Source organism: Alternaria infectoria (genome assembly GCF_024043175.1).
Source record: "Alternaria infectoria strain BMP 0036 chromosome Unknown scaffold_5, whole genome shotgun sequence".
Classification (NCBI taxonomy): domain Eukaryota; kingdom Fungi; phylum Ascomycota; class Dothideomycetes; order Pleosporales; family Pleosporaceae; genus Alternaria; species Alternaria infectoria.
The window spans coordinates 1,770,235-1,794,034 of NW_026250694.1; the positions used below are offsets into that span (position 1 = coordinate 1,770,235).

The window sequence follows — 23,800 nt, forward strand, 5'->3', positions numbered from 1 at the left end:
TACGACCATAGGATCTTGACACACAGCGCTTCCCGTTCGCTCAGCGGTACTTAAGCAAGATACCGGCCCGTTAGTAGCTTCGTGGGTGACCAGAAGCGAATCCGGGCTGTTGTATGTTTTTGCACATCCTTCTTTTTGCCCTTTTTTTTTTGCCCATGCTATAGCGATGACGCAGACTAGACCAGCTAACTCCTATTTGTACACAATTATGCTTTGTAGATAAGAAGAACTGGCAATTCAAGCGCCTAAAGCCGAACCCGTAGCGACACGAGCCCGCACCTAAGCCACTTCAAACCTCTATCTCTAGCCGTGTTCGGAGAATCGCGAGATGCCAAAGCTCGTACGCAACGGCTCTATGGTAGGATACCTATACGTCCGTAAACTTGCCTCAAGTACTGCTTGGCAGGTTGGCACTTTCAAGCCAGGATGTTATAGTGGGGCTCCGTTGTTTACGTCCGTAAACTAGACCTACTGACCGACCGGGGCAACTTTGTCACAACATCAGGCTCGGCAGCAATGTACAAGAAACATACACGGACAAGTCAAGGCATCATAGAGTACTGTCAACATTGACAGCGAATGGTGCCGAAGTAACGGTCTGTTGGACTCTGATAAATAATCTAGTGTAGGCGTCTCGGCCGGACAAGGTATCTACCAAGGTATATGGTGCTGCTTTCTCCTCTCTCTTCTTGCTACACCAAAACTACCACCTCTTCGTCTCAAACATACCAACAACCCCCTAAACGACTCTTCCAACCTACATACCTCAGGAACGATGCCAGGAATTAACATGACCGAGACTATCTCCGTCGACTACCTTGTCATCGGCGCGGGTGCTATGGGCATGGCCTTCGTCGATACCCTGATTTCCGATAAAAATGAGGCTACGGTAGCCATTGTCGATCGCTATTCTCGTCCGGGAGGTCATTGGACAGTTGCCTATCCCTTTGTCACCCTTCATCAACCGTCCCACGTCTACGGTGTCAACTCTCGACAGCTCGGAGACGAAAAGATTGATCAAGTTGGATTCAACAAGGGCCTTGCCGAGGTGGCAACGGGCGACGAGATTGTTGCCTACTACACCAAGGTCCTGAACAGTACTCTCCTTCCGTCCGGTCGCGTAACCTATTACCCACTGCACAACTACACTGGCGACGGAGAGTTTCAATCGATTACCACAGGGAGAACCATCCGGGTTGGACCAAACACTCGCATTGTAGACTCCACATACGTGAAGGTCACGGTTCCCTCTATGGGTCCACCTGTGTATGAGGTTTCAGACAAAGCCAATCTTGTCACACCCAACGCTTTAGCAACAACACTGAAGCGACCTTACGGCGCCTATACAATTGTCGGAGCCGGGAAGACTGCAGTCGACGCATGCTCGTGGCTCTTAGCTCAAGGCATTGCCCCGGACAACATTTCTTGGATCATGCCGCGCGACTCCTGGTTTATGGAACGCGCTACCCTTCAACCTCCAGAGACGACGCCCAACCCTGAACAACTGCAGGAAGAAAAGTCCGCTGCCATCATGGGGTCCAAAACTTCTCAAGAGATGTTCCATCGCATGGAGGAGCTCGGGCATGCTCACCGTCTAGACAAGAGTATCGAGCCGACCATGTTCAGGCACGCGATTGTGACAAAGGCGGAGTTTGATGAGGTCAAGAAAGTCAAGAACATCATACGGCAGGGACGAGTCAAGCGCATTGACCCAGACAAGGTCACTTTAGAGAAGGGCACATACACTCCTGTGCCTGACACTCTCTTCATCGACTGTACTGCGCCTGGTTTAGGAAACGTGCCGCCTACTCCTGTCTTCAATGGCAGAAACATCACGATCCAGAACATCAAGTTCTTTCAGCCCACGTTCAGCGCCGCTCTCATTGCACACGTCGAAGCCAGCTATGACGACGAAAACCTCAAGAACTCTCTTTGCGACCCTTTTCCGTACACTCGCATACCGGCGGAATATCCTACGACCCTTCTGGCTTCTATGAAGAACAGACTCAAGTGGATGGCGGAGCCTAAGGTGAGTGAATGGTGTGAAAAGTCTCGTCTTGACTTTCCCGTCATGGGTCCGCCGCCTAGGGATCCTGAGAAGGCCGCAGCGTTCAATGCTAGTATTGAGCAACGGGTGAGGGGGCTTTGTGATCACTTGGAACAGATGGCAAAGAACGATGCTGCAAGCGTAGCCTAGTTGTTGTTCAGAAGTCCTCTTTGGAGCGTGTCTTCTTTTTGATCGATCTGTTCGTTGAATTAATTACGCATCCGTATTCGAAATGAAACTACCTTACCAAACGTTTTCATTTTACCCATCTCTAGTCTTTGATCACCGCGTAATCTCACGTCAACCAGTCATTGTCGGTCCAGATAGTCATAAACGAACTATAAGCATTGCGCACCCTCTTTCCTAGGTTACATTATCTGTTCAAGAAGACACTTATGGGAACAGCCCACTTTGACGCAATTCAAGTGCGATGCCATACTTGAGCTATTGACTTCAAGAACACCACGATGACGCTGAGCGACTGAAATGCTCAAATCTTTTACAACTCTTAGCAAACCGAACGCAAAGAGTTGCTCGAATGATGAGAACCGCAAGTACATGTGCTCGCATTGGGAAAAAGGGTTATCACCAAACGATCTCTTTCCATCACAACAAACGTTATGACTACAACATCTCAAAGAAGAGGAAGAAGGGGAGTAAATCACCTCAGCCTTCCGCTGATCCAGTTGCTACCTCAATATCCGCCTATTGAAGGCCCTGAACGAAGTCGTAGAGTGCCTCATTGACCTCATCAGCTCGTTCAATATGGAGAAAATGGCCAGCATCCACAGTTCTAATCTGCATTGTCGGAGCGTATGGCAGCGTAGAACGTAACTGCTCCGACGGGATACCGACTGAATCCCTTTCGGCCGCGATGAACAGACTAGGCTGCTCAATGATTCCCGACATCGATCGAATCTCTGCGCTGCATTAGATCATGTGGAACAAAGCGGGCATGTGAGATCCGTCTTACCGTCCTCATCAGCCGAGTTGATGCCCCGCAAGTAAGATTTGTACCACTTCAGATTTGCCTCAACGCCTCCCTGTGCGCGAACGATGGTCTTCCATTGCTCCCGAGTCGAATTGGTGATGAAGTCGTTGCCGTATTCCGCTCTTCTATCAGCTGCGAGCCATTCTTGAAGTGCACCAATCGGGTTGAAATTCTCCGCCATTACTTTCGGTGCATTGAACGAGTAAGCGAGAGAATATAGGGAATCCAACTGTACTGTTGTAAGCTCGAATGCATGATGAGTAACAATGCTGAACGTACGTGTGCATCCAAAAGGACGTGTGCGTCATCTTCATCGAAGAAGTACCAGTACCCGAGAATGGGGTAGCCGAATGTTGCTTGTGAAATATTGTTATAAGCCTCCACGAAGGTTTGGTTGACGTCTATGCCGGGGGCGTTATAGCCGATATCCAGAAATGCAAGAGCTGAGAGGTACTGAGACTGGTACGTGTGAAAGCGGGAGAGTACATAAGCTCCGCTATGGCACGTTAGTCTAGCGGTCTTGAAACAAGATAACATATGGCATTATTGGACTTACAGGTCATGCGAGACTGCGATTACCTTGTCAAGACCTTCGCAGTCGAGTAGTTCAGCAACTTCAGATGCCATCGTCTTCAGACTATAAGCCTCCAGTTCGACGGGCTTGTCTGTACCACCAGTGCCTAGAAGATCTGGGGCTATGATGCCGTAGCCGCGCCTGGTAAAGTATTCGATCTGGTTGACCCAACCGTACGAAGTATCTGGGAAGCCGTGAAGGAACAAGAGGTACGGCTTTTCCTTGTCGAATGGGGGATTGATGGCGTAGCGGTATGTCGTTCCTGAAACAGGAAGCTTGACGTTCTTCATCATGCGTACATAGCTGGTGTTTGCAACATCCGACTAATGCAAGTCAGCGTCTCAGTATCATTTGAGGAAGCTTGGTGCTGGTAAACTTACGGTATCAAGACCCACGTTGAATTGACATGTCAGATTCTGATCGAGTGTGAGTATTGTCCTTCCAAAAACGTATTGCTTTGAACCCGTACCTGTGCGCGGCTTTGTTGTGATGGTACTGCCCCTGACGCAAGTATCAGACTATTCGTCAGGAGAAGAGCTTTGAGAACAGCGATCATAGCTATGGTCGAGATGGTAGGAGATGTGTCTGGTTCTGAAAAGCGTTGTTGTGGCGGAGCCGAGTGCTGGTATCTGAGAGTTCTGCAAAAGTAGCCATCTTATACGAGGCGCAAGCTGGTGCGCAGGAACTGTTACTACTGTTGACTGATCAGTATGATATTAGCAATGCTTCCATGGCGGAAAACTGTTATCCCGGCCGTGTTCGGCACAGGTGTTGTTACGGCCGAGTGCTGCGCAGGTCCTTCCGACAACTTCTCTACACCTAACCAGGCTTAATTTAACCTACGTATCTGTCTATTCTGTTCTACTCAATTTTAGCTATATCGGGCCATGCGTAGAGGACCTGAAATGGAACTGATAGCGCGCTAGGAGAAACCGGCGATAGCTGACGTGGTTGTTGCTTTATGGTCGCTGTCAGGCAGGGCCATGCGGGGGGCGAGGCTAAGCGACAACCGGCGCTCACAGCTGCCCCGCCTGAACCGTCTGCGTTAGCCTCGCACACCCTTAGCTAAACCTATTCAGCTATGCGAACACGTTATGTGCTGGAATACTTGTTTGGCGGTGAAATTGAATTAACATTCTTGGGTCGCAATGGTAGTAAGAGCTTCAAGGGTGACGGTAAGGTGTTGATGTTTTCACGTGCTGCCGTCTCGGTCTTTTACTACAGCTCCGCCCTTTAACCGTAGCTACCACCGCCCCGCCTATCAGCCTCATCGTCAATCTTGTCAATTATTGCGCAATGATGCCAAGTCGCAGGCTCTGCTACGCGATAACAGTCAGACCTGATATATAGTACGTCGGGGTAATGTCGTCTTGAGAAAGATGATTGAGGTAATGCTAGAAAAGATGAAGTTGACCAGTCTTCTTTTCGCTACCGCTACATGCTTGGCATACCTTGCTCCACTTGCCAGAGCGGCGAACGAAGCAATTTACCATGCGGGTGCTGCCCAAGACGCCACATCATTTGCAATCCAGGTACCTGACGAACTACAAACAACATGCTGCATCGCGCTTAACGCTAGTCCAGTATGCATATCCAATATCTCAATGGCAACAAGCTGTGACGAACATCTTGGATGCTGTCGATAGACCAAATACTCTATGGCCGTATCATACACTTTCCGGCCCTCTAAATCGCACGATAGTCGGCCCGAATGCAGACACGCTGTATATCTGGGTGGCTATCGACTTATCGCATGAAGACCTCGTCTTAACCATTCCCAATATCAGCGATGGAAGAAACTGGATATGGCCCTTCTATGACATGTAAGCTTCATTGAAGAATGACAGTGTATGACAGAGACTGACTGATCCCAGTTATGGCAACAATTTTGCTGGGCTATCAATCAACGAGAACTCACCACCGGGGGACTATTTGATCAGACGTGCAGACGATGCTCTCGTTCAACCAGGGATTGAATACACTACTCCGACCGAATCATCGCGCTACGAAGGCGTGATATCTTATGCTACAACCTATGGTATAATGCTTGGTCGTATACTCGTCCGTCAAAACACCACGGAAGATATTGCGACTATACGCAGCTATCAAGATCAGACGTTCCTCAAAACAACTCTTCGCAATATATCTCAGCCTTTCACAGCACAAGCACCTAGACTGTCGCGCGATCTCATTGACACTTCGAACGCCACCGACAGAGTCACGGGCTACCTAGAACTGCTGGCCAAGATTGGGCAGTTCAACCAACCTGACGTAATCTCAGACCGGTACCAAGTAGCGTCCAAACTTGGGCTTGCTGGCATCGCAGATGGGATCTACTCTCCACCTCGCACGGTCAACCTGACTGCCGCGATTATTGCAGCGAACGCCAGTATCTCAGCAGCTTACTCCCAAAACCTAATCAATGTCGGCAACAACTGGGTAATCCCCAAAGTAAAATGCCAAGGCATCTTCGGCGTTGAATACGGCTGTCGTGCATACCGCGCACTCCGCGGTTATCTGGGTCTGGTACAGTCCGAAAACCTCTTCATCACAAACAAATCCGACAATTTGACTTTGAGCCCGACGTCGGCCTTTCTCTTCACCTTCTTTGGCAAGCCCCCGATCAAGTCGACCGGGTTCTGGAGTTTGACCGTGTATGGAGCGGACCAGTATCTAGTGCCCAATGAGCTGGGTAAATACGTCATCGGCGACCGAAGCACGCAGCTGAAGTACGAGGATGGAGGCCTGGTGTATGATGATGATGGCGCGAATCCCGCGAACGAGACGGCGGATGGGAAATTCCAGGTCCTACTGCAACCTGCTGACATTCCCGCACCGGATAACTGGACTAGCAAGTGAGTTTCCCGCCATGCAAATCGATCCATGCGACAAGACATGGGCTGACTGGAGACTTTTGGTACAGCTGGCTTCCTGCCCCAGCGGGTGGTGGTAAGCTTCTGTACTCAATACGGTTCTATTCACCAGCAGAGGCCTTCACTAATGGCGAATACGTGTTTCCAACTGTTGAAACTATTGATGCAATTAGGGTTTGAAGATCCTTTGTTCTTGCAGTTGACTGTTCAGGGATCACAATTGTGGGAACGTTGTTTCCAGCATCTCCAATAACAATGTAGGCTTGCAAATATACAGAGTAAAACCTGTTACTGTAACACGTTAGCAATAGTTCTTAGAGATGCAATACTTCTCTCTTTAGTAGAGTATCTTCTTACATATAAGTTATATAGAATATAAAAGGTATAGTTAGCTTACTATAAGTTATTTTTAAGTTACCTCTAGGTTATTATAGTACTATAAAATAGTAATACTAAACTATAAGCTTTAAATTTTATATATATAGTAATAAGTTAAAAAAAGAAGTATATAAAGTATACTATAGTATCTTTATTACTTTTATAATATATATATAATTATACTACTTATACTTTTTTTTTTTATAATAGTAATTATTTTTATAATTATCTACTTTAATATTTACTTTTACTTAGCTTACTTACTAACTTTATATTTTACTAGTAAACTTATTATAAAAATACTTAGTATTTATTAGTAACTTTACTTATTACTTTTAGCTTAAAAAATATAAAATATAAAGTTATACTTACTTTTTTTAAGTACTTAAATAAGTATATATAATACTTATTTATTAAATATACTACTTACTTATATAAAGATAACTTTAGTAGCTAAAGCTTTTTTTTTAGCTAAGAAATTAGCTATATAAGGCTTACTTTTTTACTTTTAATAATATACTTATATACTTACTTTAGTAAAAGCTACTTTTATAAGTTAAATTAGCTTTTATAGTAATATTAAATAATATATAAAAACTAATATTATTTTTATACTTTATAGTTTATAAGTTTTAATATAGTATAAAGTTTAAGCTACTTAAGCTATTTTAAAATAGTAGAAACTAGTATATAAAAGGTAATATTACTTAGTATAAAAACTAAAATTAAGTAATAAATTATATTTTAAAATAAATTTAATATATGTTACAACCGCTTAGTTGTAGACTGCTCTAGATCTCTCTAGACCTCTCTAGACTACGCTAGCCTACGCGAGCGCAGGCTCTACTAGCGTAGAAACCTAGAGAAACCTCTTATAAGCGACAGCTCTACCTAGATTACTTAGTAGAGGTTCGCGTTTGTATAATCCTGTGTTAACCTATCCTACTTTTACAATATATTTAATTATATAGAGCTAAAGCTACGTTAGTAATAGTAATACGCGTACAAATAACTAAATACTCTGCTCTAAGAAAACCTTATAAGACACTAGCTCTTATATTATCTAAGAATATACAACTAATGTATAGCCCGTAAAAGGGCAGGCGTCGATAGAACTCTAATTACATACCCCATAGAGTCAAAAGTATAAGCGAAATAGCGGTCAAGAAGACTCAAAGGTAGAAATACAAACAACAGTAAAATAGCACAGTAGCCGATTATTGCATCAAAGTTTCGAGCATTCTGCCAGCCTAACACTACTCCTTCTTCTGGTGAGAGCTGCTGAACCTTGCGTAATTTGCTCCACCTCAACAAGACGTAGTACAGAAGAGCAAGGAAATGATACCACCTTAACGTTATGGACTGTCTTTGGACATGGTTTTCCCTTGGTGATGAGGATGTGAGGTACGCTAAAAGCATCGGCGTTGGTTCATACATAGCATCGAGGAGATTTGAGCCCCCGAATAGCAGATGAAACGTCCAGTAAGGGACGCGAGTGATGCGGTATCCAGTTGATTGAAGGACCGCGATAGCTTGCTCAGTGATCTCATAGAGAACGATCCAGGTATCTGGATCATGACAGAAAATTTCGATCATTGTGACTTTTCGGCCTTGGATGAGCTGTGGTACCGTTCGAAGAGCTACTCTACCACAAGATAGATGGTGAACTCGTTGCAGAGTTGACAGATCTTTATAGATCCATGCATTGAAGATCTGTTCGATATCGGAGCTGTCGTCAAGGGAAACAGGCAGAATCCGGGCATCCCAAATGCAGTCACGAAAGATCTTGTTCTTATGGAAGAATGTCATGAACAGGTAGCGACGAGTTATTCCCGAGCTGAGCAGCACAAGGGTTCGGTTGACCGGGTCTTGCGGGGAGCCTGGATGTCGATTTCCTTCAAAGGTACGCGATCCACGAGGCCATGAACCCGAGGGGAATATTTGTGATACTTCGAGGCCTTTCGGTAGCGCGCTCAAAATACAGGTATTGTCCTTCAGGTAGTTTGGCGAGTAGTCAAGAAGCGGCTTCATGCTGATGTACATTGGCTGCACTTTTGCAAGAAGCAAATCAGTAAAAGGAATGAACTGTAGTTCGCCACCTCGCCTCTGATATAGGTGGTTGTTGCCCGTCTGCTTTACCGGAAGTGCCAAACTACCAAATGTGTCATACCGGCGTCTGCAATTGAGGACCGCGAGGAGTTCGCCCTCACTGCCTCCTCTGATGAGTGGTAGACTGATCTTGAGGCCTTTATTTGTTATGAAATACGGCTTCATCGGACCTGGTTGAATGCTTCGTATGACATTGTCACAAGCGGCAAATGCAGCTGGCGAATGGGCGAAAAAGCTGCCACTATCAATTTCAGCAGACGGTGAAGTCCAAGCCAATATTGACTGATCATCCGAGTGCTTCACGATCTCTTCTTGTAGCCTCTGGAAGGCTTTCGCACCTTCGCCGTAAAGTAGAGGCATGTTGATGTCGAAGACCCCGAGCAAGCTATAAGCCCTGTCTTCTTTTCGTTTTGTCCTCCTTTTTGAGGCCCACGACATTCTTTCAGCAATGCTCGCTTGCTTGAGTAAGGAGATATCTGAGCCAAGGAAGTCTTTGTTGATGTTCGTGATCTCGCTGATCTTTTCTGCTAGCTCCTCTTTCGTCCCGATCTTGTTCCACTCAGCGTCGTAGAACTCAAGCTTAGGGGGTGCTAATAGCTCTTGAAGTATCCATCCCCTCGTAAACCATTTTGATTTGGTGAACGCGGTGTGCTTTTCAGCCTCATCGATATCTGCACGGACATCGTCTAGGTAGACGTAACAGACTTGAGAGTTGCAGTACCAACGCCACATGGAGTTTATCGACTCGGAAAGCTCTGCACTGCTACTTTTGTCGATGCAACAGGTATCAATCCAAAACAGCTGGTGGCTGTCACACTTTGCTTGTTTTCCACAGCCGCGGATTTTCGCGTATCCTCTCTTGTGCCTGTACGTGTGCTCCATCACATCTTTGAAGGTGACCTCTTCACGGTCTTCACCCCATCTATGCGAAAGTATTGCATACGGCTCAGTCTCTTCTGGGTGGTCCTTAAGCCTGAGGTCTCCATCTTCATTCATCTCTAGTAGACGCATGATCTGGACGTAATTTTGCTGTCAGTACTTTGGGTAGCATCTGAGAATATGAACAATGGAATGTAAAGGAAAGGTTAGTGGTGAAACTGATGTTGTGCGAAGAAGAACAGAAGATGACATTCGACGTGGTTGTCGCTTTATGACGCGGGGCGGTGATGAACGCAGTCAGCTAGGGTTAGCAGGGAGGCTAGGCAACAGCCGGCGCCCACGACTGCCCGCCTGAACGTCACCAGCTCAACCTTTGGGAACCTTGCCTCTCCGCCTCCACAAAACTAACACCCAGCTTTAAGAACTATCTGCGCAATAGCTTTCCCCGGGGCATGTCAACTTCAGGAAAAACTGAACACCCTGGGGTCTACACTTTCATCGCTTAATCTCGTATTCTCGCGGGAATGTGAGAACCTTCGGCATTATAGGAAAGAAATTGCCCGTATCGCCAGCGATCCTGCAACGCGTTCAGACTAGCGTTTTTCGAGTAAAGCCGAAGTGGTCTCTAGTTATTTATTCACCTTGATTCCCCCTCGTCGCCGGACTCGACCATATCCACAAGTCATCATCTCTTAGAATCGATACCGCATCCAACCCTCGTTCTGCGCCTACAATGCCGCTCCTCGCCTCTATTACGGTCTTTCTACTAGCCGCCCTCCATGTCTACATCATGGCCTTGGAGATGTTCCTCTGGACCTCACCAGCAGGGTTGAAAGCGTTTGCACTCAAGCCTGACTTTGCGGCCAAAACCAAGACCATGGCCGCCAACCAAGGCCTGTACAATGGATTCCTGGCAGCTGGCCTCTTGTGGTCTCTGGTCCACCCCAGCGCTGTGTTTGCGCCTCAAGTCGCTCTGTTCTTCGCGGGTTGTGTATTTGTGGCCGGTGTTTATGGAGGGTTGACGGCAAATACCAAGATTTTCTTCATTCAGGGTCTCCCTGGAGCTCTGTGTCTTGCTGCGGTAGTCTTTGTGTAGGCGATCTTACCCTAGCTATGCCTATCAACAAGTCTAAGACTAAATAAATTAAGTGATACGTCTAGCTGTGTGATGTGCTTGTCTGTGAGATACGTTGCTACATTACGAGGACCGAGCTAGCACAGTTCATCATCCATTTGTCGACGTACTCTTCTGACCTAAGTGTATGTCGCGACCTCGGACCGACATAAAGAGAATAAGTCAACCTCCATTCCGTCGATTGACAGTGATGTTAGAACTGCTGACCATAAAGCTAACGCGCAAAAGGGAAGAACACTACGCAAAAGAACGTAAGGGTTCTTTAGAGAGCTATAGGATATTAACGTACATAACAGATGTGAAGGTATATTCAATTAATATAAAAACTTGTGTATGCTATAAGCGCCGCAATGCATTCGAGATCATTCCCACTTCAGCGCACCAAACGTCATCACCTTGTTACCGATATCGTGTACTGCTAAGACATTCCTGTGGAAGTTGGCTCCGAGGATATACGGCAGGTCGCCACCCCAGGGCGGAGTAGATGGTTCCATGAAACCCATTATGCATGTCTGCTTCTCCTCGTCGATTACGCCTAGAGTACCGTCGACGAGAACGTCTGATGAGGCGAAGGGAAGATCCGTTCCGTTGACGCGGATGGCGACAGGAGGTATCTTCGCACTGCACGAAGCCACCCAAAGCCCGTCATCTTGACTGAAGGAAGCTGGAGGGTCGAAAGCTGCGGCGATTGTCTCTACAAGGGCCTTCGGAATCATGGTGTAAGCGGTACCGGTGTCCAGGATCGTGAACCGTTCTTGACTGTCGCCGTAATGGGTGCCTGCGGAGGTACCTGGTGCCCAGGCAATGAACTTTCCGTCGACCACAAACCCATCAGGTCGGATGACATAGTGGACATACTCGTTCTCCAGCTGGTAATGATCAAACGTCTCTTTGAGGATTGGCGTGGTAGCGTAGGCACCCGTGAGCGGCAACGACGATGACGATGGCGCTCCTCCTATCGTAAGGAAACCTGTAGCTGACAAGTCCGCGTCGTCTTTGCCCCTCTTGCCGAGTACGACCGAGAAGATGGGCTTTGCCACCAAGCCTTGGTCATAGGCGGTCTCCAGCCATGGTTTGACAAAGATGGGCTTTTTCCCGCCGTCTTGAGACGGGTCTGCGCCCTCAAAGATGGCGGTGGTGGCACCGAGTCCCCAGCCTAGTCACTCTCGTTAGCAAACACTCGAAGCAGACAACATGCCTCACGTACCCATCAGCCCACTAGTTAGATTGCCTGCGCTCAGCCAGTAGGTCCTGCTAACAAACGACATCTTCTGATCCTTGACCGTCACACCTCCAAAGCCAACGTCTTCAAGACCCACAATGCCAGTCGCAAACTCCCCTCCGCCATATGTCACGTTGAAGTTCTGGTCCGCGATTTGGCCGCCAGAAAAGCTTTTGGGGCCGAATTTTGGAAATCCGCAAGTGGGCTGAGATCTACGATGAGGAAAGTTCAATATCAGATCCAAGGTACCAGACGAGAGTTGGGTAATGCGTTGGACTTACTGTTGCGTTCCGTTTACGTCTACACATACGAAATCGGCCTTTGGTACCCAAAAACTGCTGCTTCCAGTGTCGATCAAAACCTGAAGCGTCTCCGTACCGATGGTCACGTCAATGGCATATTGCGCTCCGTCATAGATCGTCCGTAATGGCCCACCGCTCTGGCGTTTCGCAAGTTGTCTGCCAGCGCCGGAACGCAGCTTGAGGGGAATAGTTGAGTCGACGACCGGTATACCACGCTCTTTGAGTGCTAGAGAATGAACGTCGGATAGGGAAACTACATCGCGATGCGAGAGTGGGTGTGCTGGTGAGCTGGATGCAAAGGCAGAAAGGAATGCGACTGCCGCAAAAGCTACCTGTTGGGTTTTGCGCGTCTGCATTGTTGGGTTTGGCGATGATTCTGAGGTTTACAATGTAATGTGTAAAACAAACTTTACGAAGAAGAGCGAGCGAACGGGAGGAGGAAGTAGTACAACCTCCCCCCCTGGCTCGGTGTGTAAGCTTGGAAACGGTCCGTAGACAATACCGAAGAGAGACTTAATCTTACCGCCGGTGAGCACGGTCGACATAACACCGAGATTAGCGCCGTGACGCCATCATTCGTATTGGCTGATACGAATAGAAAACCACGAAAGAGAGATGGACCGAACATGGTATGTATTGTTCGATTTTGAGGCTCGAATCTGCGTCCGCTCAGCCCTATACAAGCATCGCACTGAGGGCGCTATTGTATGTTTGCTTTTGCTTCTTTTTGCTCTCTTTTTGCTCATCATCACAACACCTTCGGAGTTCTCACGAATGCGATGCGCTACACAACATGCCGCTTTACGGAGGGTAACGCGATTCGATTTTAACCGAATTGACTTCTGGTGTACGTCATCGTCACCGTCAGAGCTGAACCATCAGCATTGCAAGTGCCCGGACAACCTTAATCAGTGCAAACCCGTCAATTTTCCTGCCTTCGTAGCTTCCTAGAGCACAACGCTTCCAACTACTGTTCTGCGTTCTTCTCGAATGGTATCACTTCGTCGACTGTGCCGAAGCCGGCTCTTCGCGCTACAGAAACGCTGTTCTCGAACCACTCTGTTCCGGACGTAGTCTGCACACCTGCCTGTGAGCTGTCAACGTTCTGCACATCGACTTGCTCATCATGCCTTCTCAGAAGGAAATCTGTCTCCTTAACTTCTTCCCCTCTGACTTCAGCCAGCTCTCCAAATCTAACCTCCATCCCACGCAGCTCTTCCGAAACATTGTCATATCCGCCCAGCGTACCTGAACCTCTCGTAACGACCGCTTCGAGTGAACCGCGTCCAGTAGTCGTCATGAGAAGCTGCATGAAACCTCCACTGATAGCTGAGACGCCGTGGTTTTGGACGTAGAGAGCTATGAGCCCTAGTACTAAGATTGGTATCGCTAGGGCGAGTGAGAGACCGTATGGTAGGAAGAAGGCGAGTTTGTTCTCGAAGCGGTAGATGTTGAAGGTGCGGGTCTCTGTTCCGTTGACGGTGTCGAATCGCTGATTTAGGGCCAGTGCGGAGATTGTGGTGTTGATGAGGAGCTCGTTGGCCATGTCAGGGTCAAATGCTGGGCAGTCATAATTCCGATCGACTTCATGGAGTCGTTGCTCGAAGACACCGAAGGGCCAGAATTCATGCCATAAATTGGGACTCTCCGTCATCCGCATGGGCACCGCTTCGAGCACACACGTTTCCACCACACTACCATTTCCAATTGTATATGGTTTCGTATCACTCGACTTGCTGGGGTAATCAAATCGGAGGACTTGATTATTGTTTCCAGACTGGTTAAATTCTTTCGCAAAGTTCTGATATACCAACACAGCGTCGGAAAGCTGTAACCATCGCTCAAAAGTTCCGTTAAAGCTTCCAAAATCGCTAGTGTAATCTGGGATGAATTCCTCCTCTTTGAAAGCCCAAGAGACATGTTGTGTTCCCCCAGAGTGTGAGATGGTGACGTAGTATTTCCGTATTTTTGGACGACATACAGTTTCGGTGATAGGGACAATGATGTGCATCCCAGAGCCGGGAAAGTCGACGTCCTGGCCAAGTTCTGATGGCGAGCCATTGATATTGGGATGCCATTTGTTTTTGTCTAAGCACGGCCAATACTGCGGCGTATCCTGGCGGTGAGCCACGCGTAAAGCGATCGATGTGTTTCCAGGGAAGGGGCCTTCCCCCACGATGTTCTTCAACTCGCAGTCGGGTTCATTATATTCTATCCGATAAGTGGGGTCTTGCTCATTCAATTGCAAGATTGTACTTACAATGGAGCGGTTCGTAGTCTCGCAATCTAAGGTAGTTCCCCAGAAATCCAGTCCATATGAGCTGTTCTCTTTACTTGACTGCTTCAACCTTGAAATTTCGCCTACAATCAGGTTTGAGCGTATGATATAAGCCAAGTCAGGGTTGATTCGGTCAGCGAATGTAGTACAAGTTGCTCGCAGCGACGCATTCTCTGCAAGGTCCGGGGAAAAAGACTTCTGGCAGTCGTGAGTTGAACAACCATACTCGCAACCAATCCTGGCTATAACATTGTCGTCCACAATGTCTTGGAGGGTTCTGTGATGGAAGACGGACACATTGAAGCTTTGATCGATTGAGGAAAGCTGTAGTCCGACGACTAGAGTACCCGGAGGATATAGCGTTGCAATGGGTACAAGCCAGCAAAACATAGCTACGGCGACAAGCATTGGCGTTCTGAAGTACAAGTGGTAGTTGAGAAGACGCAGCGGATTTGTTTGCATTTGAAAAAGATCTTCGATTAGGCTGATCTGCATATTGTAAACTTCGAGTCCGCTAGATGGACTGAGAGGAATGGCACCTTGAGAGCACGCTTTCGAAATGTTGCCCAAAGACATTGAGTATAGCATGTCCCAATGCTTGCTACTAGTGCAGCACGAAACGCGGTAACTAGCACTAGCGATACCGTAGTAGCGTAGGCTTGTGGGACTGTCGTGGTCTTTGCGGAGGGCATAGAGCCTGAGAATATGATACGACGGTCGAGGTATGCGAAGAAGCAGTAGTGTGTTGCTGCACAAATGAATGCTGAGTAGACTCTGTTAGCATGAGGAACAAGCAGTCTACAACGCTACTTATCATACTTACATATAAAGTAGAAGCCTAGTATCGTGACGGGCGTTATCCATGTCCGTTTCCACCTCGGGCATCTACCGAGTAGAGAGCCAGGCGAGTATTCGATGGAACTTCTAGTCTGGTCGGAAGAATCTGGTCTTTCCGACGATTTCAACGCCGCATCTGAAAATGAAGATGAAGTGGCAGCCGAGACTGGGTCGAAACTTGATCGAAGCACTGGGCTGACGTTGAAACCTGAGCAGATGGACTCAGTTCGCGATCTCGCCGCAGCCTCGTTTCGTTCATGAGACTCATTTCGTTCGAGTGGGCGTCCGCTCATGACGGTCTCCTGGGGCGAGGAGTTCGTACACTGGTGCATTGTTTACGGTAGATTGATCTCGCTATCTCTAGTCGCTTCGAAGACAGCTGCTGAGGTGGGAAGAGAAGATTGAAGACGGATTGCAGAGGTTCTCTCAAGGCTGAATCTGGTATCAGACACAGCGGCGCAGCAGGTAATCCGGCTGATTTGGGGGCCTGCCAACGATTCGGCCCCACCATTCCTGTAAGTGAGATGATGTCAGCGCTGCGGTTGTACTCTCTATTACTACCATATTATTCGGTTCACTCTGTCGTTCCTGAGTAAGGAGACCGTCATGCCATGTCACAGTGTCGATCAAAAGTATTGCGGAATGCGTTCTTACTTGAATGGGTACCCCTCAAATGCGATGCGTGCACGTCGCGCCAGAACTCTACAACAGGCCAGAGTCCCATCAACCTGTCATCGCAAAATCTTCGTGGCCTGTCTTCCATTCCGCTATACGAGCGGAGAGCGAAGGCGGAAGGAAGGCAACGGTTTCATGGGGTTCGGTAGGTTTTTGCGACACTGTACGACGGAAAAGAGACAGGCTATAGGCGAAGGGAGGCTGGGACTCGAACGGCGGTGCGGGTATAGTATGGATGACGTGTGTATATGTCGCAATCACAGGCGATATCTGTGTATGTACGAAAGAGTTCGACCGCCATTCAGTCGCATGACTGCCGAATGCAATCTCTTGGCAGCGATTTGGTTGCGCAAAGAGAAGGAGCAGTACGGGAGCGAACATGGCAACGTGTAAAGGGCCACATGTTGTCGCTGGCTACTTCAGATTAGCTGGATGAGTCGAGTTCTGGTGGGCGCAGTGCTTTTGCGGCACACGGTGCGTAGAGCAGGGGACAATGACGACGCAGGCGTCGAGCACATATCGTTAGCGCATAATTGGACCCTGCCCAGCCCCGCGCTTTTCCAGGGGCCTTGGAGATGGCCCGCCACACTCCAGCAGCCTCGCATACACCCATACTGTACTACCGGCAGCAACTGTCGTCGCTTGCGCACTTCCTTACAGTCAGAATTGTTCTTGATCCCGGGGTTATCCCATCAACTACGTCCAGGTGTTGGCCGCTCAGGCGATCACAGATTAACAGGTACGATGATGATCCCATCCAGCGTGTTCCGCTGGGATGATATTGAGTTACGACACTTTATCCCTCGATGTTGTTCTTTTCTACCTAAATCACCGAGCTGATTCAATTGTAGACATCACTGGCCATGATCCATCGCGAATGAGCCACCCATGAGTTCCGAATCCACACTACACCCTCTACGTTGAAGGTCTCTCGAACCAGGGCTATCGCAACCGAAAGAACCCGATCAGATGGAACACCCGGCAGCAGCAGAAGTGGAATGGTCTATCGCGGCAGAAAGAAAATCATAGCCTTTCAACACAGCCTTCCACCCCTCCGATTCGGGATTGCTACTGAGGTCGCAGATATGCGGCGCACCCTCGACGATAGCAAGGCCAGATAACACACCTTTCATCACGAGTGCCTCGTACGTGCCTTGCGACTGCTCCCAGGGGATCAAGTCATCGCTCGTGCCATGAACAAGGAAGGTCGGCGTCTTGTACTGGCCTCTCATAATCTGTGCGCGTGGGCTGGCTCGGATGATTTCCTCCAGTGCAGGCTGTGGGAGAGCATTCCAGTCCTGCGAGTCTAATTCGTTGGCCTTCTTTCTACTGGGGAGGCCGCCGAGAATGACGGGGAGCGTCTGCGCTTTCCAATTGATGTGTAACACGATGCGACAGCGGGCATCTGTACCAATCCGAGGATCCGAGAGTGGCTCCCATGCCCCGACGATACCGTAATTGGTGATTGGTACGTCTTCGATGGATTCAAGTACATCATACTCCAATCCTGTGTCTTCGGCGCCATTGGGCTGAATAGGATGTCTCCACCCTAGATGCACATGTCAGCGTGTGAGTCCTTCTAGCCACAACAAGCTTTAGCGAACTTACACTCATCCTCATAGTCTGTTGGGCAATAGAATGCCAGTATCGCTTCCGGGGGACGCAGTCCCCTCTGAGGCGCCGTCCACGCCAACGACATGGCCAGCTGCCCTCCAGACGACCATCCCACGACTACGACTCGCTCACCATCGATTTGCAAACCGGGCGCGCAATTGAGCTTCATGTGCGGCAAAATGTTGCGCGCCCAGTCCAACGCATCACACACATCCACCATTGGACCCTCCACGAGCTTGACTTCGGGACACAAGCGATGGTCGAGGCTGACGGGGAGGAAGCCCTTTTCGAGGAGAAGTCTCGTTTGTGGCGGACGAATATCCTTCCTCGAGAAGATGATATGACTGCCTCCATGGATCATCAAAGCGACGGGCAGCTTCTTTGCTGGTGGATGGACGGGACAATACACGTCGGCGTGTATCTCCTGGTTGCCGATCGTCTTATACACGACCGTCTCCAACACTGCCTTCCCCGACGTCTTCGTCTCTGCTCTGCCGTTGATGGATTTCACAACTGGAGCTTGAGGAAAGGCGCCGATGAGTCGTACTGTCGCTGCCTCGAGTGTACTTCCATCAGACCAAAGAACACTCTGGAATCCAGCCTCTTTCATCAGGCCCTGCCATCGCAGCTCGTCGATCAAAGCGTGGGTACGACCGTCTTCGAACAACCACCAGCCCTCGAATAGACCGACGACAATATCCAACCAGAACATGTTTTTGGTGATTTCGACAAGGGTGAGAGCACCATCTTCTCTCAGCATCTGGTGCAAATGCTTGAGAGAAATGTCCAGCTTTCGAGTCGCATGAATGCAGTTCGTCGCGATGATGGCGTGGTACTCGCCTTGCTGAGCTTCAAGTGGGGGTTTCTCAATATCCATGACCTCAAATATCATGCCTTCGACGCCCTTGAACGTCTTCCTCGCGGCACTCACGAGAGAGCTGGAAATGTCGGTGAAGGTGTATTCAAATGCAATGTTGTGGGCTTGGAGATGACTGATTAGATATTTCGTCGTTCCGCCGGTACCCGCCCCAACTTCCAGGATCTTGAACTTGCCACTCCCGGTTGCACTGGTGAACGCTTTGAGCAAGAAGTCTCCGAGGAGAAGTGTGGGCGTCCGAAGCAGGGGCCAGTTTGCATACATATCCTCCAAGGTATGCTTATTCTCTCGGTCTCCGAAGATGAGCTGCAGACCGTTCGTTTCGCCTACGAGGCAGGAAGCAAGCTTAGTACCAATGACTTTGACGAGCTTGTGAACATTTGCGCTCTCGGGATGTCGAGGAATAATGGCTTGATACAGGAGCTCAGCAGGCGAGGTGTCGATTGCGATACCCGTTCGATAGTATCTTCCCTCCGTAACAGAGATCAGACGCGCATCCTCCAAGATACGATAGAGCTGTCGTACAAGCTGTTTGTGCGCGGGCAGGACTTTATCGTGTACGTCAGGGACTGCGCAGCCTGGGCGCATAGTTGTTAGGTTGCAATCGAGTTGAGCGAAAGCATTAACAACATAGGCAAGGACGAGCTTCGCCTGATCGGGGTACACATTGGACCAGAATCCTGTCGCCCTGGTGCCAACTGCGAGCTGGTCATAATTGCCTCGTACTTCACGAAAGGCTTCGTAAGCCGACGATATCGACGGTCGACTTTCTGGTACCGTAACGATCTGAGTAGATGCGGATGGAAATGCCGGCCCGTTTGAAGGAGACTCTGGAGTCAAAACAGGTACTCCGTCGCTCGTACTGGGCGTGTCTTCGTCGGTTACACTGATGCCCAGTTTGGCATCGACGTAGACAACAAACTCTTTCACGCTTGCAAAGAACAGGAACGTTGTCAAATCAATGGTCAGTCCTAGTACGACACGAATGTCATTGAGGATTTCAGTGGCCATGAGAGAGTCAACGCCAAGGTCTTCGAGAGACACAGAGTCATCCTGAAGTTGCTCAAGAGATACGTCAGTGACGTCGTGAAGGATCTTGAGCACACGCGTTCGCTCGCTGGCAGACTGTCTTTCCAGTGCAGTAGCTGCTTGTGCAGCTGGCTTTACTGTCACGTCGTCTTTGATCGCGGTCACTTCCGGCTCCTTTGTCGAAGTGCTGCTTTTGTTGACGCTCTTCAGCATTCTAGCAAGAAGTGATTGCGACATCTTCGAAAAACAGAAGCCAAACGCCGCCATGACCATCTTCTTCGTGCTTGGGTCGAAAACGTATGCGTCAGCCGAGGCGCCGTCATCATCGTCTTGTGTCATGTTTGAGTAAACAATCCACTCATTTGCATCCGGGTTGAAACCATCGCCAATCTCGATATGTTCGATCTTGTGGCAGACGAACACATCTTCCAAGCTTGCGTTGTTGAAATAGTTGACCAGGAAACCAGCGAACTGCATGAAACTATCCGTCATGGGTGTGTCCGTCAACCTCTCATCGGCAGGTCTCTCCGGATCCACAAACATCCTGACCTTGCCAGTGGCCTCGAAGCCAACGCATGAGACTTCCTTGATGCCACGAAAGTTCTCGCCGTAGTGCACGATGTGGTTAAACGCACGATAGATGTGGTTTCCCGACATCTTCTCTGCGTCAGGATGAGATTGGATCTCCTTGCAACGACGCAAGCCGATCAGAGACTCGAAGCGTTTGAACACTTGTGCCGCTTGCTTGTCCTGCCGAGCAGTAAGATGCACACGTCCAGTCGACTGCTCGAAGGGCTCATTGCGCTGAACGCTCTTCGCTTGTGTGGTGATGGAAAACGACCACGACGGGTACAAGACGTCGAGACGTTTCAAGCAGAGCCGGATATCAACATCGGTGCTGATGCCAATCGGTGACTTCATTGTAAGGTCTTCCGTTGTAGGGATGTACATGACGTTCTCTGTATCGTCTGCAAGGAACAATGCAGCACGGGCAACGACCTCAAAGTAAAGCGAAGCTGGAGCGAGCGACTGGCCCGCCATGACGTGCCCTGCAAGCATGGATTTGAAGCGATCGCTTTGTGGCGCAATGTTGAAAACAGCTTCGCTCTCACTGTCGTCGGTGAAGTGAAGGAATGTCAGTAGCTCATGCGTTGTCGGCTGTATGTCGACGGGTGCTGTAACTTTCTCCTTCTGACCTCCGCGTCCAGTAAATGGAAGCCAGTGCTGAGTTTTCTCGAACTGATATGGTGGCAAAGCCAAGTATTGATACTGACTTCTCTGTGTTCGATGGAATGGCCAATACTGTATCGAAAACCCAGCTTTCCAAAGACTCGTTGTCACGCTGGTCAATGAATCTTGCGCATTCGATGAAGTGAGTTGAGGAGACAGCACGATACTGTTCTGGTTGTCAACAATACAGCCTTGAACAAGCTGACTGACGGAAGAGCCACGGCCTGCCTCCAGCCAGACGGCCTGGGGAAACTTCCGTGCAAGTCGTTCGACGGCGTTCTGAAAGAAGACTGGGCGTCTTGTATGGTGAGCCAGTAGAGTGTGGTCAGGATGCGAGATGCTCTGGCCTTCATCGCATGTCTCGAGATGAATGGCCGGAGTATTCCATTCAAGAGATTGGGCAAGCTCGTCAAGATGCGGCAAAAGAGGTTCAGTAAACTCAGAGTGAAAGCCATGCGTGACTTTCAGTCTCTTGGTTCGGATAGAAGCCTTGAACTGCATGTTGTTGGCGATCAAAGAGTCCAGCTCTTCGATGTCGTTGCGCGAACCAACTACAACGTGACTCCTTGGGCCGTTGTAGCACGCGATCTCCAAGCTGTGAGCTAGATTCCGGGTTCTCAGCGTATGCAGAAGCTCGGAGACGGTGGTTTGATCGGTTTGTAGGAACATCATCTCCCCGGATTCGGTACCCCAATGTTTCAGCATGATGGAAGCCCTGGTAGTAACCAACACAAGTGCATCTTCTAGCGACAGAACACCAGAGATGCAAAGCGCTGTCAACTGACCGAAACTGTGACCAACGACGGCGGCGACTTCAAGCCCACTGTCCATCCAAGCCCGCGCAGAAGCATATTGAACAGCAAAAAGAGCCGAGTGAAGAGCGACCAAACTTGAGATGCTCGTACGTTGGAAGATCGCGGGATAGATCCCTTCGTAACCTAGCGCGTGCAGAGCAATATCGCACGCGTCGAGATGGTGGCGGAAGAGAGTAGAGGATTTGAAGATCGGCTCGGAAAGACCAACGAAATCACTCTCTTGGCCCCCGAAGACCAAGATGACTGGCTTCGGCTTTGAAGTCATCGTAATGTCTTTCTCAGAAGCTGCTCCAATCTTTGTTTCCAGCTCTGTCATATCGGAGATATCTGTTGTCAACATATATGGCAGAGCATGATTTGTTCGATCAGCGAGATTGAATGCCAGATCGCCCAGCTGGACTGTCGTTCCGTCTGACTGTAGGTGTCGCAGCGTACTCGTAAGCTTCTTTGTGTAAGATATGAGACTGTTCACTGAGCCTGCAGAAATAACGATGGGGTATTTGGCCAGAGCCTCCCGTGTTCTGAGTGGTGTCGTTTGATACTCTCTGATCAGAACAGCCGAGTTGCTGCCCGCAGCACCATAGCTATTCACCATGGCGATACGACTTGGAGCAGCCCATTCAATCGTTCTCGTCGATAAATCCATGCGATCTGAAGAATTTGTCTGGATCTTCGGATTCATCGAGGAATGACTGGCCTGCTGCGGTATCCTTCCATGCTGCATCATCAGAAGGACTTTGATGAGACCCGCGATGCCAGCAGTCGCCTCCGTGTGGCCAATGTTTCCTTTGATAGACCCAAAATGAAGGAGGTCCTTTCGAGAAGGACCAGCGAATGCGTCTCGAATGCTGCGGTATTCAACAGGGTCGCCCACACCTGTCCCGGTCCCGTGCGCCTCCACATAAGACACGGCTTGCGGGTCTACACCTGCAGCGGCCATCACCTTCTGGTACAGATCGACTTGCGAGCCCGAGTGCGGGACGGTAATGTGACTGAGATTGTGGTTTTGGTTTGCTGCAGAGCCCATGATGACACCTAGGATGTTGTCGTTCTCAGTGAGGGCGTCCTCCAGTCTCTTAAGCACCACGACACCCACACCTTCTCCACGACAGTAACCGTCAGCACCAGCATCGAATGGCTTGCACTGGCCGCTTGGACTAAGAAACCCAGCTGCGTGGAGGTTCTGGTAGTCGAATGGGCTGGTGATCATGTTGGTCCCTCCAGCCACAGCTCGAGAACATTCTCCAGACCATATGGCCCGACATGCAGTGTTGATGGCCACCAAAGACGAAGAGCAAGCAGTATCGATTGTCAAAGCGGGTCCAGTCCACCCAAAATAATGGCTCACGCATCCGCTGATGAAGCAGCGAGATGTTCCAAGGGTCGCGTACGCTGTAGCTGGGTGGCACGAGACATTGTCGTAATAGTTGTTCATCACAGCGCCCATGTAGCTCCCATAGTCTTGAGGCTGTTTGCTCGATCCTGCGCAGAAGTACCCGGCTGATTCCAAGGCTTCGTACACCACTTCGAGTAATATCCGCTGCTGCGGGTCCCAAGCAATTGCTTCACGAGAAGACTTCTTGAAGAAACTATGGTCGAATGCGTCAGGGTTGTTGAGGAAGTTGCCCCACCATTTCGTGTCTGCATGATTGCCTGTCTGAGGCAGCCCAAGCCTCTCGACTGGCGCATGCTGCGCCATTACTTTGCCAGACAACAGTAGCTGCCAAAGCTCGTCGAGAGAGTCTGCTCCTGGAAATCGACCGGACATGCCGACGATGGCGATGGAATTTGGAGGATACTCAGACTGGGCGTTCACGTTGGCGAGAGGGGATGCGACATGTGGAGTTGATGCTGTCTTGTTTCCGATTGTTTCGCCCAGCGAAATTGTTTGGAAACGTGGATCCGGAAGGAGCGAGGCAGGAACGTGGCTTCCAG

At 49.2% G+C, this 23,800-nt stretch overlaps 6 protein-coding genes across 6 annotated transcripts; 2 read left to right on the forward strand and 4 right to left on the reverse strand.

The window, feature by feature from the left end:
• Window positions 1-790: 790 nt before the first annotated feature.
• Window positions 791-2,197, forward strand: J4E92_004234 (uncharacterized protein; the record flags this gene model as incomplete). Its single annotated transcript, XM_051495624.1, has 1 exon — window positions 791-2,197. The coding sequence occupies one exon, from the start codon at window positions 791-793 to the stop codon at window positions 2,195-2,197; it is 1,407 nt and encodes a 468-aa protein (XP_051354643.1).
• Window positions 2,198-3,590: 1,393 nt separating this feature from the next.
• On the reverse strand, window positions 3,591-4,168 carry J4E92_004235 (uncharacterized protein; the record flags this gene model as incomplete). The annotated part of the gene is made up of 2 exons (XM_051495625.1): window positions 3,591-3,935; window positions 4,160-4,168. The coding sequence occupies 2 exons, from the start codon at window positions 4,166-4,168 to the stop codon at window positions 3,591-3,593; spliced, it is 354 nt and encodes a 117-aa protein (XP_051354644.1).
• A 1,487-nt stretch (window positions 4,169-5,655) lies between these two features.
• Window positions 5,656-6,471, forward strand: J4E92_004236 (uncharacterized protein; the record flags this gene model as incomplete). Its single annotated transcript, XM_051495626.1, has 1 exon — window positions 5,656-6,471. The coding sequence occupies one exon, from the start codon at window positions 5,656-5,658 to the stop codon at window positions 6,469-6,471; it is 816 nt and encodes a 271-aa protein (XP_051354645.1).
• Window positions 6,472-11,348: 4,877 nt separating this feature from the next.
• J4E92_004237 (uncharacterized protein) lies at window positions 11,349-12,197 on the reverse strand (the record flags this gene model as incomplete). The annotated part of the gene is made up of 2 exons (XM_051495627.1): window positions 11,349-12,142; window positions 12,194-12,197. The coding sequence occupies 2 exons, from the start codon at window positions 12,195-12,197 to the stop codon at window positions 11,349-11,351; spliced, it is 798 nt and encodes a 265-aa protein (XP_051354646.1).
• Window positions 12,198-13,477: 1,280 nt separating this feature from the next.
• J4E92_004238 (uncharacterized protein) lies at window positions 13,478-14,056 on the reverse strand (the record flags this gene model as incomplete). Its single annotated transcript, XM_051495628.1, has 1 exon — window positions 13,478-14,056. The coding sequence occupies one exon, from the start codon at window positions 14,054-14,056 to the stop codon at window positions 13,478-13,480; it is 579 nt and encodes a 192-aa protein (XP_051354647.1).
• Window positions 14,057-17,879: 3,823 nt separating this feature from the next.
• Window positions 17,880-23,633, reverse strand: J4E92_004239 (Type I Iterative PKS; the record flags this gene model as incomplete). The annotated part of the gene is given in 2 exon segments (XM_051495629.1): window positions 17,880-23,614; window positions 23,627-23,633. 2 exon segments carry the CDS (start codon window positions 23,631-23,633, stop codon window positions 17,880-17,882), a joined length of 5,742 nt encoding a protein of 1,913 aa, XP_051354648.1.
• Between the last annotated feature and the right edge of the window lie 167 nt (window positions 23,634-23,800).